The sequence below is a fragment of the Cervus canadensis genome, chromosome 13 (genome assembly GCF_019320065.1).
Source record: "Cervus canadensis isolate Bull #8, Minnesota chromosome 13, ASM1932006v1, whole genome shotgun sequence".
Lineage (NCBI taxonomy): Eukaryota > Metazoa > Chordata > Mammalia > Artiodactyla > Cervidae > Cervus > Cervus canadensis.
Window position 1 is genome coordinate 22,009,281 of NC_057398.1, and position 14,800 is coordinate 22,024,080.

The 14,800-nt window shown below is 39.9% G+C and overlaps 1 protein-coding gene across 2 annotated transcripts in view; it reads right to left on the reverse strand.

Moving 5' to 3' along the window:
• The window catches only part of PAPPA2 (pappalysin 2), a 301,087-nt gene that overhangs the window by 49,160 nt on the left and 237,127 nt on the right, over positions 1 to 14,800 (reverse strand). For both annotated transcript variants that reach the window (XM_043485179.1, XM_043485180.1), the window contains 2 exons: positions 14,242 to 14,351; positions 722 to 793 (listed from right to left, as the gene is read on the reverse strand). In XM_043485179.1, coding sequence (XP_043341114.1) covers positions 722 to 793; positions 14,242 to 14,351 — 182 coding nt within the window. The remainder of the gene's footprint in view (positions 1 to 721; positions 794 to 14,241; positions 14,352 to 14,800) is intronic.

Genomic DNA, 14,800 nt, shown 5'->3' on the forward strand with positions numbered 1-14,800 from the left:
AAAGATCTAGTTTGGGTTAATCACCAGTGGACTACAGGTCCTCCTCAGAGGTTTCAAACTGAGATGCCTGCGTGACCCCGGCAGTTGATGTCAATGAGAGAAGCCCAGAAGGTAAGAAGCTACAGGGACTGCTGAACTGGAGGGCAGCGGCCCTTCTGGCATTCTAGCTGTCACTCAGATCCAGTTAATTGTTGCCATGGTTGCCAGATATTCTTGTTTTTCAAGAGAAAAATCTTTGCACAAAGATTTTATATTTATTTTTATTTGGTGTATGTAAAATGTTACCTGAACACATATGAATTTTATGTGGAAATCCCAATTTTTAAGCTTTAGCAACTAAAACAAGATTGTTTTTAAGACACTGCCCTGGCCAAACCCCTGTCTGTGGGCCATCAAGCTACAAAAGTCTGATCTAACTAAGCTCCAGTGAGGCCCAGTTAGAGAATCCCCAAACCATAAATCATTCTAACTTGCTTTTAACTTTATTTTTTAGTTAGTCATTTAAAATGGAACCCTGGAGATTTTGCTTTAAAAAAAAAAAAGGCAAAATCAGAAATCCTAATATCTGTAAGTTGGGGATTATGGAGCTACATGTAAGAGATTGAACAGAGGACATTGGAGCGGAGAAAGGGCAAGATACTGAACCAGAAGGACTCAAATCCCTGTGAGCGGAGCAGAGCAGAGAGTGCTGGTCTGGGTTTGAGGGAGGGGGGCATCTTACCTCGCAGGACTGGATGCAGCGGATCAGGAGGGGGTCCGGGTGCCACTGACGCCTCCCAGTGCACACGATGCTCTGGAAAGGAAGAGGGAAAGACCAGAAAACCAAAGCTGAGACCCCACGTCAGTGAGAGGAGGGGCACATTCGGAGCTTACTCCATCAGCCCAACCCCCTCCCTGAGGAACGAGCCCCAGTCGGGCTGCATGAAGAGGTCAAAGGCAGCTGTCCGGTCCTTCCCTTGAAACTGCTAATCCAGCTGGATGGAGCCAAGGTAGAAACTCTTAGCGAAAGGAAGTTTCATCCTCTTCATTGTCTTCACCCTCCCAGAGCTATTAAAATTTCCAAAGTGGTGTCAGTGTGGTTAAAAAAAGCATCCTTGTGTTGAGGTTTGACAGAAAACAACAAAATTCTGTAAAGCAATTATCTTTCAATTAAAAAATAAATAAAAATTTTAAAAAGGCATCCTCAATACTAAAATAACTTTATTTTGGCTCTAGGCACAATATTGGTGCCACTTGTTTTGAAATTTTAAAAAATGTTGCAAGAAACTATGAGATGGCTGTGTTCATCAGGAAGCACCATGGAGTTTTAAAGGCTGAGAAATAGAGCTTACGCATAAGAAAAGCCTTGAACTAAAAGTGGATCTCGGGAATCCTAGATCACTAGATGTGAGTGCCCAAGAGAGTGGAGGCCAAACAGCACTCTCTGCAACTCTTCAGCATGATTTATCCCCTTCCTGTGAGAAATGAAAGAGGGTCTATGCACTGGACAAAGACGTTTAGTGTGAAACCACCAGTCTGGGCAAACTTCAGGAGATAGTGAAGGACAGGGAATCCTGGCGAGCTGCAGTCCATGGGGTCACAGAGTCAGACATGACTGAGTGACTGAACAACCTAACACTGGGACTCAAAATGGCACCAGCTTTAACTGGTGAGAGCGTAAAAATGTGTTCGTGTGTTCCTGTTAGAACACTGCTGACTCCCTCTAGTTCCCAATGGCCGTTTGCTAAGATGACTTTAAACAAACAGTAATCTGCTCTTTGTGAATAAAAGCAACTCATGTCCATGGAGGTTTTTTTTCTTCTAATTTTTGCATTTTACACTTTCAAAAGATATGCTTCAGGAAAAGAGAAAGTCCCATGAGAGGTTTCAAAGAGAAAGAGATTCTCTCTATAACTGGCTACTGATCCACCCATTTGCGGACCTTCATATGCACATCTTAAATTCAGTACAACAGAAATTCAGGGAAACCATAAGAAAAAAAAACGCACTGTGAGACATGAGTTTTACATTAAATAGCAATTACCTTTAGTAATTGAAAATTATACATTCTAGAATGCTAAGACTGCACAGCAATCAGATTGAAGACATTTTCATATATTAACCTGCAGGTATATGAATATATACCTCATAGTCAGTTATGAAAATGGGAATCTGCAGTGTTTTTCTGGAGTTATGTTACTATAAACTAAAAGTCCTCCTTCATAGTTTCCCAAGAGAGGAAATAAATACTATAAATCTTAAAAAAATCTTGATATTCAAAACCCTATACTGTAATAATGTAGAAGATGACTTTGCTTAATTTATCATTGTGCTAAAAAAAGAGAAGGATTATTAAACGTATACAGTCATAACTTGATATCCACAGGGGATTGGTTCCAGGACCCCCACAGATACCAAAATCCAAGGATGCTCAAGTCCCGTATATAAAATGACATACTATTTGCATATAACATCCTATGTATACTTTAAATCATCTCTGGATTACTTATAATACCTAAAACAATGTAGATTCTATGAAAATAGTTGCCTGAAAGCAGCAAATTCAAGGTTTTTTTTTAAACTTTCTGAATTTGTTCCCAATGTTTTATCATCAGATAATGGTAATGGCAAAACACAATAATTTGAACAGCAAATACATAGCAACTCTATTCCTTCTTGTTCATTGAATTCACTAAGGACCCCCAGGTCCCACCCTAGTCAGTCAGTCATTCGTATCAAATGTATCAGTAGCTTGGGGCCAGATTCCCCAGGGAACACGACAGAGCTGAAGATCCATCAGTCCTCTCGCTGCCTCAGAGAGCTCAGAGTCTATGGGTGAGGAGTTAGCTGGAAGTCCATCAGTTTCTCTACACAAAGGGAAACTCAGCCTTAGCATCCTTACATGATGTCTATAGCTAGAACTTGCCAGAACCCTCTGACTGGATCAGCTTCTCTTATGCCCTTCATACCTTCTACTCCATCCATCACCTTCATAAAGGCTGGAGCACTCATCTTCTAAACTGAAAAATTCTAAACATATTTTGCAAAGGAAAAAAAAAGGAAGGAAAAGAGTCCGTCTTTACTTTTAATTCTTTTTCTCCAGTGCTCTTTTGTCTTATTACTTCCAATTTATTTTTTACCTTTTTGTTTTTTTTTTTTTTTTTTGACTGTGCCGTGTGGCTTGTAGGATCTCAGTCCTCTGATCAAGGATTGAACCCAGGCTACGGCCTGGAATCCTAACCACGGAACTCCCCTACACCTTTGTATTTTTACGTACCTTAATTTTATTATTATGTGATATATGTTCATTGTATAAAATATACAAGGCATTAAAGGATACACATCTCCCTCCTACATCTGTTCTTCAACTACCCAATTTCTTCCATCCTATTTTTAGTTCTTTTTTGTATCATTACAGAGATAGTCTATGAATATACATATGTATATTAAATTATTTCCTCACACAGATTATAAAATACTGCAATTTTATTTAGTGCTTTATTTTATTATTGTTTGTCTGATTGTCTTACTTGATTTCACTTCATAATGTTTCTTGGTGTTCTGTTCATTTTATGGTATATGGGATCCTGCATTCTATTGATTGTATATTATTCCATTTCATGGATGTACCCTAGTTTAATCACACTCATATTAATAGATATTTAAGTTATTTTCAGTCTTTTGCTCTAACAAACAAGGCTTATGTATAAATCATTTCATACATGTGCAACCACATCTGTAGAATAAACTCATGATAGTGGAATTGACAATAACCATTTCAATGATTTTTAAAATATTCTATGATTCAGTCTTAAGACTAATTCAGAGTGGCAACCTCTTTAATCTCTGTAAAAACTGCATCCATTTCTGGTACTTGGGGCACATGCTTCCTAGACTGCAAACACTTGTGACTAGAGACTGTCTCCAACTCATAATCTTATCTCAGTGACTTAGAGAGAGACAATGTTTACTAAGTATTTGTCAGCCACTAAGTAGGATGGTATATTTTTAGGAGGTTTCTTTATCTTCTGGCCTATGAAAATCACTCATCTCATAAGAAAAGATCTGCATACAAAATTAATTGAATACTACTTACTAATTGAAACTGGTGGAAAATTTCAAATGTTTTCCAGGTCCTACATTTTATGTGCACATTTGTGGTGGTGAGCTGAAAGAAGGATGTGAAACAGGAGAGAAATTAGGGAGAAGCTGTCAGAGAAGAGCCAGCTCCTGGTGAGGTATGTTAAATTGACTCAACAAGAAGGCCATTATGCTAAGATGGCTCTGAATACCATGGTGGCCTGTGGAAGCAAACCGGAATCTAAGCCCATCAGTGCCTCAAGGTTATGAAATTGAAACCAAAGGACAACCAATTAGGCTTTAAGCAATAATCAATGATTTCCTTACTTCACATTTGCCTGTTCTCTATAATCAAATCTCTCCCCAACACCTCCTGGTGGAGTACTCCTAAACAGTTCCAGCTTGGATTGTCTAATTCAAATTGAGATTTGTTTCTATAAACTCTTAAAACCTTTAATAATATGCCTCAGTTTATCTTTTAACAGTTCAAAATGATTTTTTTACTTCCTGGAATATTTTTTGACAAATTATAATCCTACATATTATATTTGAAAAGTTATGGAGAATAATTGAAAAAATAACCTTATACCCTCTGCCCAGCTTTATCAAATTATAACATTTCACTTTATGTGCTTCCAGAGTTTAAGTCATTAGAGGTTCAGATAAAGTCCCCTATATGTGTCCCTCCAACATCGTTTTCCTTCCTTTCTCTCTACTGGTAACAACTATTCTGACATTTTAAATTATTATTTCTACACATTAGTATATGATTATGTAGTTGTTATACTATTAGCAAGCTACTTCTCAGATGAGTCAATTGTGAACAACTAAGTGCAAGGATTTGTTTTGAATTTTTCAAAAGGAAAAGATTCATGAGAAAACCAGTTTAAAGATTTTCTTTTGATTGAGCTACTTTAATTTTTTTAAAAATCAAGGGAAAAGAAGAGAAGAGAGGAAGGAAGAACAAAGGGAGAGCAGATGGGAGAGAAGAAAAGGGGGTAGAGAGAGGGAGAGGGAGGGAGAGAGAGAAGGAGACAGAGAGAGAGAGGAAAGGGAGGGAGGGAGAAGGGGAAGGGAAACTAGTTAAGGGTTATTCAGATGGTCATAGGGCTGTATGAAGGCTGTTGCCTGTTTAAATGTGTTGCTGAAAGTCACAAGACTGATGGTTAGCCAACATTAAGGTCTAACAAAAAATTGCTCAATTGTTTTTTTTATCAGGAATAGTTACTTAACATAATGGGCAACTAATCACATCAGACCACAAAGTTCTGCTCCTACCCAGGTTTGTTATGATTTCCTTATCATCAATCCTATATATGTATGCAGCCCTAAATAACATACAGTGTTATTCTGAATATTTATTTGGACCATAGCACATTACCCTGCAATGGGCTTTCGGTTCCTCTTCCCTCATCTTCCAAGACCCCCTTGTCTGTTCTCCAGAGAAGAGGAAATTGATGCTTGAGACTTACTCAAGCAGAGAGGGAACAATTCCATGCTTAAAACAGATGAAAAAAGATCTTTGCATGACTCACATTGAAGGATTTGTTCTCTCATGGTGTATGGCAAGTGTCACTAGGGCAGTTACACATAATTGCACCTCTCAAGAGGACACTCGAGGTGGGGGGAGGGCAAGGATTAGGAGACAAGGGGACACCAGGAGGGTGATACCAAATAGTAGGGAGTTATGCCACTGAAGGGTACTGTCTTTTTTCTTCCTGCTTTTTTCTTCCTCTTAAAACTGTTTGGTTTTATTTGTTATTAATCCTTCTGGGACCAACTTGGGAAAACAAAGCCAGAAATTTTAAGATTTGTTTTGACTGAGCAATTCTGTCGATGAGCTGAGGAGTTGAGAGAGGAATTCCATGCAGTGTTGAGAATTTTTGCAAACCTAATGAGTGTAGCCCTCCAGGAAAATCTCATTAACTTGGACTTCCTAATTATGATATACTAAATTATGATATATTAAATAATTCCTAATTATGATATACTGGAAAAAAGTATCATCCAATCTGAGAGAACTGAATTTATGATACAAACCAATAGTGGAAATGAGATGTTGTGATGGATTCTTTTGTATTTCAGAAAGAAACATTAAAAAAAAATTCATTTACATGCAAATAATTGCCATACTATGTGTTTTTTAAAAAAAATCTCTCCATGAAATCTGGTTCTCAAAAGACCACTTCTTTATAAGGTAAGTCAAAATGCCAATTTTCCTATTTTAGAAAGGAAAGTCACAAGATATAATAAAACATTCTCTAGACACAGTGGTTAAGGACAATAATAAATTAATCTTATTATTTTTTGTCGCTCAAAATGGGTGGGAGCCATTCTCTTTTTCCAGCTCTTTGGTTTTGCACAGCAACTGCCTTCTGAGCAACAAGTGAAATGAATCTTGCATTGAGGAGGATGTCTAGAGATGAAGATAGGGCTTCTCAGGTAGCATGAGTGGGAGAGAACCTGCCTGCCAATGCAGGAGAGGTAAGAGACGCTGGTTCCATCCCTGGGTCAAGAAGATCCCCTGGAGGAGGACGTGGTAACCCACTCCAGTATTCTTGCCTGGAGAATCCCATGGACAGGGGAACCTGGTGGGCTACTGGTCTACAGGGTCGCAAAGGATCAGACTCGACTGAAGCAACTTGGCATGCACACATGGGGATGAAGGTGAGACATCATTCTTATCCCTAAGACTCTTACAGTTTGGTATTAGAGTGACAGAAAAGAGGAAGAAGAAGGGGAAACGAAGAAGATGAAAAGCAGGGATGAGAAAAGCACAAAGTGCTCTCAGGAGAAGTCCACGTGGAGCTCTTCCCATACCCTCAGCTCAGGCCCCCTAGGTATGCAGCAGCTACGCTGACTGCACAGCTAGCGGCTCCTGTCTGTCCCAGCTGCCAGATTCCACTGCTCAGTCACGTTGACTGGAAGAATTTATCTGACAGCCAACAAGCCTTTTTGTTCTATGTCCTCTCTTTCTGCAAGGTCTCTGCTGACGCCATCATTATAGAAAAGTCTATGTCCGTGGACGTAGTAGGTGAAGGAGGAAGATGTTATTACAACAGCAAAGGCTCAGACAGCCCATTTGGGAATTTCAAATCCTTACTTCAAATCCTTACTTTCAAATCCTTACTTTCCTAAGCCAGAATGCTCTTGAAACATTTAGATATAACATAATAGTGTATGTTCATCCTTACTCTCTTCTCAAACTCATAACCAAGTCGTTAGATATTGCTTCTTTAGTCAGAGGTATTCCAATAGGAAGCATTGAATGGCCATTAATTGTCTTCCCAGCTCCATTTGTAAAAGGCACAGAAAAAAAAAAGGGGGGGCTACACACATCAATCTGTACATACACACACACACTAACAAGCAAAGCATAAAACTTGGAGAACAATATTTCTCTTTCTTATAGATAGCTGGTGATATCTTTTCATAGATGTAGGAAATTTCCAAAGGTGAGATTTGTACTAAGTGAACACAAATTCCATTTTTACATAATTCAGAACTATGTGCAAGAAACTGAATAACATTGCAAAAGTGTTATTTTGAAATTTTACAGCAACCGTTTGAGAGGGTAACAGGCAGGGAGGTCAGAGGTCCCCAAGTGGCAGAAGGAAATGAACTGCAAGTGGCAGAAGATTTTGTTTTTGTTTTTCCTTCTCTACACAAAATTAAGAGTCTTAATTCTGTGTTGATGATACCTGATTCTGCCTAGAGCTAACCAATGCGTTTTTCTTATGGAAATATTTTTCTTAAGCTATGTTAATGAAACTATATATTTGCTTGGGAATCTGCCCTTTCTTCAAAATGGTTCTGCTTAAGGCTAGCTGTTTTTTCTTTTTTCAAACCTTGGGCTGATAATGGCTCAATAAACCAGTATTCATGTCAATCTTATGGCCAGGGTGGGTGGGTGGGATGACACTCCTTGTGCTATCCTATCTCAAAAGTGCATATGATAGGAGAGGGGCCTGGTGAAACTCCCTCAGCCTTGACATCTCTCTCATCTGATTAGCCGTGCCAACAGACACAAAACACCTTGCTAAAGACCAGCAAGGGGACACTCTTTCTGTCCCCTTATGATGTCTATGTCAGAAGCTTTCCCTATCTCTATTATACTTTGATAAAATTTTGCTACACAAAAAACTCCAAGTAGTCAAGCCTTGTCTCTGACCCCGGATAGAAATCCTCTCCTCCAGAGGTCACGGATCCCAGCATAACACATGGCTCTCAGCAGCAACCTTTCACCTTCAAGACAGAATACCACCCCCATTCTTGCTGCTGAGTAGGAAGAGGCTCCAAGGGGTAAGTCAAATAGTATTTGAACCCAGGAGGGCCTCACTCTTCCTTTTATGACAGTTGCCACTTGGAGTTGTTTTTCATCAAAATTCCTTACTACCCAAGTTCTCAGAAATTCTTCCTTTAATGAAAAGTATATTATTCTAGGACTCAGCTATCATTTTCAGGAGTAAAATCCAGCAGAATCCCCAAAGACAGGCAAACAAATTTTATACGAACCTGAAAAGTATACTTGATTGTTCTTTAAAAACAAACTCACAATAAGGAAAAGCAGTACTAAAGGGAAATATCTCTCTAAATTATTTTGTTAGACTTCACGGGGAGGGAAGGAAAGTATGGGAATGAAGAGGCTCTCACGGTTGTGACAAGGGACTTCCTTTCTATTTGATGGGCAAAGTAACCCAAATGTATACCAGACTGCAACAAACACAATGATTCAGGGGAAATCACTGAACTTGAAGTCAGAAAAGTTGGTTGCACTGCTCTCTCCAATTCTTGAAAGCCGTGCAACCTTGGACAGATCATCTGACAATATCTAATTTGTCTGTGAAATAAGGATAATAAAATCTTTCCCCCCTAGTTTATTGGTTTATGAGAAGATTCAAATGAAATTATAGATATCTAAAATATATATTTTATATATACAACTTTGCAGGCAATAAAGTGTTATCCAAATGTAAGACATCATTTTTATTACAAAGAATGAAATCATTGGAAGCAGACTAGAGAAAATGATGCAATTTAATCCACTGCTCTGTTGTCTTGCCAGATACCAGGTATTTGAAGTATGGGAGATAGCAGAGGTTTGCATGTAATAGGAGATCATCATTTACTAACCAAATGAGCCAGGCTCCAAATAGGTGTGCTTTTACTTAAAACATTTATGTTGCCAGAATTTTATTTCATAATAGCAGGGTTTTGCAAAGTTTTACAACAGAATTACTTGGGGTGTCTGTTAAAAAATACACGCCCCAAGGCATTTGCGAGCCTCTCCGAAGAGGGGAAGACAGGTCTGCTCCGTTTACAAACTAGTGATTCTAAAGGACACCAAACTTGAGATTGAGTATAATATGGAAAATCCTTCAAGATAAATCGATGTAAGCCATGAAGCTTTTAGTTGCGGAAGTGAAAGTGAAGTCGCTCAGTCATGTCTGACTCTTTGGGACCCCATGGACTGTACCAGGCTTCTCTGTCCACGGGATTTTCCAGGCAAGAGTACCGGAGTGGGTTGCCATTTCCTTCTCCAGAGGATCTTCCCTACCCAGGGATCGAACCCGGGTCTCCTGCATTTGCAGGCAGCTGCTTTACCCTCTGAGCCACCAGGGAAGCCCTACTTGAGGAAGATTTCCATTTAATATATTTAATACAACTACTTTGGTGTAACAGGCACTTCTTTGTGAGGACAGGCTTAGATCTCCCACCCCTCAAGGGCCATTGAATACCACAAAATGGCAGACATTACGGGTTCATCTGCGGTTAGTGCCTAATCTTATCTCTGAGGATCTGGGAACACAAGCGCAATAACCTCATCATTGTCTCCTGTGCTTCCATTGACTTTTTCTTGTTTTTCTGTTTTAATAAAGTTTCAGTTCCCTAAAGGTGAAGCATCCCATGCAAGCTTCATTTGTAAGCAATCCTTCTTAATTTCATTATATCTATTAAACAGTGTGGTGGTTAGTGACTGTATGATAATGAATATTAACATTGGATTAACCCTTGGTTTTCAATATAAAAAATATTGATTTGGGGATTCAGGAAATATCAATTATGCTTTCAACCCTTGAACTTCTGACCTTTGGGTATTTTTAGGAACAAATTACTCTTTCAAGGTAAGGATGAAGGTAATTTTGTCAGTTACTTCAATTGTTCCACTACAGTGTTGGAAACAGCTAATTTAATTACTTCACTTTATTTTGACTCAGAAATATGACACAAGTCTCAAGGGTGCCACTAAAGTAATATTGCTGCTAACTGTATTGCCCAATGTGACCCACCACTACATTATTTAGTTGCATCTCCAAATTATAAAAAGCATGGTGTGTCATTACAGATGAGAAGAGGCAGGCAGAAGTGAGGGGAAGCAGCTTGTCTCCAGTAGGAATGACAACCAACCAAGAAAGATTATTATGCATCAATCACAAAATTAAATTCTAGTCATATGCTTCTCATCTGTTACTCATACTAGTCTTATGAGTTAAGTATTATACCTATTTTACACACAAGGAAATGGAGGCATAGAACAGTAAAGCAGCCTAAAATTATGTAGCTCGTGAAGAACAGAGATTGTGAATAAAAATTCAACTTTTTTTTAAACACAACTTTTTTATCCCAAGATCTACAGTGTTCCTTAGATGTTATCATCCTCAAAATTATGCTTGGATAACCTATTTTCCAAAATCAGGAATTTACTGACTAGACCGTAGTCATGATAAATGCAGTGATACAAATGATAACGTATGATGTTTGGCTTAAGAAGAAAATAAATTCTGCATTTTCTCTCTGGGGTTTGCAACTTGCAATTGACAAGGATATAATTATATATAACTGTAGGAAGCTGCAGCAACATACCCAGTTTGAGGAGAAAATATGTATTTACTTCCAAAGGAGAAAATGATGCCATAGCAATTTCTTTGCTTACTTGAGCAACATTTATAAGACACCTACAATTTGCCCAGTGCTGAAAAAGGAAGTGGGAATATAAACATGAACAAAATGCTATGGAATAGAGGTAAATAAATAATAGTGACTCCCCCGAAGGACAGTGGAGAAAGGAGAGGTTTTAATAAAACAGAAGATACTGTTTTCTAGTTTGGAAATAGTCAATTCTCTGCTGTCTTCATGAAGAAAAGTGAACTGCTCTTCTCTGAATGTCAGAAAGTGGAAGTGGAAGAACCCCTCTCACTGGAAGGCCTGCACTCTGGTCTCACAAATCCTGAATCTACCGACTATGCTCATTGGATATCTTGTTGGGCAGATGCTAAAGTAAGTGTAGAAGAGTTCCTGAAGCAGTTTATCTCCCAGGTGGAGAAAATGGGTTATAAAAGTTCCAAGCCTTTCCCCCTTTAGCTGCTTATGGAGAAAGAGAAGTCTTCACATGAGAAGTTGAGCTAGAGGGACTGACAGGGGCTACGCTGTCTGGCACTCCAGGAACACGAGGCAGAAGTCCTTTCTTCAGGTATTCTAATTCCAGCTAAACCTTCACAACAGATTGTGGGAAATGGTACAGAAAGTCTGGAAAGGCCAGGGGATGGGCGAACCAGGCAAGGTGTTTTTCTGGCTTTCTCCTTTCCACTTCCAACCGGACTTCCCAGAGTCCCTCCCACGGGTGCACAGCACTCTCTGTGGGGTCAACATCCTTAGAGGAGTGCCCCGCGCGCTGCAGGCTTTCGTCCATCTGCCTCTGTCCTAGCCCGTCTTTCTAGCTCCCATCTCCCCTCGCCCCCACCACAGCACATACTCTGATTTCAGACACACAGAACTTCTTACCCACTAGAATGTTCCCTTCGATCATAGTTTATGACCCAAAGGAAAAGCTTCCTGGTCTATTGCTCCTTCCCCAACTCCAAGGTCTCCCCTGGTGGCTCAGATGATAAAGAATCTGTCTGCAATGCAGGAGACCAGGGTTGGAAAGATCCCCTGGACAAGAGAATGGCAACCCATTCTGTTATTCTTGCCTGGAGAACGCCATGGACAGAAGAATCTGATGGACGACAGTTCATGGGGTCTCGAAGAATCTGACGTGACTGAACGACTAATGCACAACCCCTTCCCAGAGTTCCTGAGCAGAATTAGTTGCTTCCTCTTGGGTGTTCCTACAGTTCTCTACCACAAACAAGGCACTTCTCATGTTGCATTATTATAAATGTTCATTTTTATGGCCAGATTGTAAGTCTTGTAAACAGAGGGACTCTCATTTTTCCCTCTTCATATTCCCAGCACTTAGCATAGTTCTAGGGCACACAGTAAGCCCCAACAAGTGTTTGCTGAATGACTGAATTGATAGGGTCACACTCCTCCCACCACCCACCCCTGAATCATACTTGTGTATTTGTTCCTTATCCTCCTGCTTTAACATACATCCTCACCAATAACACAGCACAATTAGCCTGTGAGGAAAAGGGAGCAATCTGAGAATGATTTCCAAATGAAATGTGGTACCTCTCTAGAGTCTATGTCTTGGTGACTCTGCAAGAACAAACTTCTAAGGTTTTTGTTTATTAGACAGTTTAATAAAAACAAGCCATCTCTCAGGCTTTCTGGAGACAGCCCCAGAAAGGTGGGAGATATCCCCACCCTCCCATTCTAAGAAGAAATAATGTATTACCATACTATCTTCTCCATCTTTCTCCTTTTCATTTATTCATTTCACACAAGTATTTATTGAACCCTTACTACATACTAGGTAGTGTTCTACGATCCGGGGATATAGTGAGTGAGTGAGTGAGTGAAGTCGCTCAGTCGTGTCCGACTCTTTGCGACCCCATGGACTGCAGCCTCCTAGACTCCTCCATCCATGGGATTTTCCAGGCAAGAATACTGGAGTGGGTTGCCATTTCTTTCTCCAGGAGATCTTCCCGACCCAGGGATTGAACCCGGGTCTCCCACACTGTAGGCAGACACTTTACTGTCTGAGCCACCAGGGAAGGGGATACAGTAGTGAACCATAATTCTTCACTTATCTTTTGATCTTTTTATCCTAGTGGCAGAAAGAGACTGATTAATATATAGGATAAATGAGTTAAATATATACTATGCATGGTCACGATAAGTCTTAAGGAGAAAAAAATAAAAGAGGGAAAAGAGACAAAAGCGTAGGGGAGTTAACATTTTAGATAGTGTAGTCGAAGGAAGCCTTCCTGACATTTGAGTAAATTTCTGAAGGAAGCTGAGGAGCAGGTCATGAAGATACTCAGGAGAAGAGCATTCCAGGCAGAGGGAACCACAGGGCAAAGGTCCTGAGGGGGGATGTGTCTGGTATGTTCAAGAATCAGCCAAGAGCTACTGTGGCAAGATTAGAGTGAGCCAAGGAAGGCATGTGGGAGAGGAAGTCAGGGAGATAAAGGTGATCAGAGAAGGCCATGGAACTGAGAACCAAGGATTCAGAAGGACCAGCTGTGTGGATGTTGAATTCAGTAAGAGTTATGCTAGTGGTATTAGGTAAGGTCAGGAGCTAGCGTGGTTAAGAAACCAGGGGAGGGACATCCCTGGTGGTCCAGTGGTTAAGAATCTGCCTGCCAATTAGAAGACATGGGTTCGATCCCTGGTCTGGGACATGCCTCAGGTCAACTAAGCTTGTGCACCACGGCTAAATCCTATGCACCTTGGAGTCCACGAACCACAACTAGAGAAACCCAATGCACAGCACTGAAGACCCAGCACAGCCATCAAAAAATAAAATGAATTAAATAAATAAAGTCAACTCCTCTTACTTCCTTTCATCATTCTTTCCCTGTTTTCAGTTTTTTTTTCATTATTTTATCTTTTCCTCTCTACCTTTCTCTTATCTTTATTCATAACTTTGGTTTATCCTACATTTTGCTGTTTTCTTTTTAAAAAACTTTTTATTGGGATAGAGTTGATTTGCAATCTTTTTTTTTTATTAGTGGTAATTTTCTCTTTAAATTTCCTTCCTGTGCTATCATTCTTTATGCCTCTCAGTCATCCTTCTATATTCTTGTAAACTTTCCTTTGGATATGGGTCATCTTTTCTCAAGCTTTTCTCTTTTCTTATTTATTTTCAGTCCTTCTCTCTAGGAAGGATCCATGTGGTTGTTCGTTCTAAGGATGCTTTGAAAGCCTCTGAAATTACACCTGGGAATATGCTGCTGGTTGAGAATTGCTTAGTGGTCTTACCTCCTTAGCATATAAAAATGACTCTTCCCTCACCTGTACTCTGACGGGTTCCATCCAGTGTTCCAGGGTGTCAGCAGTGACGTTCTCAGGAAGGATTACAGGATCACTAGGGGGGACGACACACGATGGAGAACACACTGCACCTGAAGGAACAGAAATTTACAATAGACACTTGAACTTCGTGCATCTCAGTCTTTCACATCTTGGAATCATTAGCTTTGTTTTTCAAAAACAATTATTTTCTACATGGTGTTGTTGTTGTTCAGTTGCTAAGTCATGTCTGACTCTTTGCAATGCCATGGGCTGCAGCACACCAGGCTTCCCTGTCCTCCATTGTCTCCCGGAAGTCTGCTCAAATTCATGTCCATAGAGTCCGTCATTCTACATTGTAGATCACCTCATTAACATGGTCACAGGCAAGGCAGATATTGACTATGCACCTGTAGGGATGCTCCTACACTCACCAGTAAAGAACCACAGCACCAAGTTAACTCCCTGGCCCCAAGTGCTCTTCTCCTTTCTGTTCACACATACCCCTTCCTCTAGAATCCCTGAATCTCTGTATGACCCAGCAATAAAAGATTTAATTCCT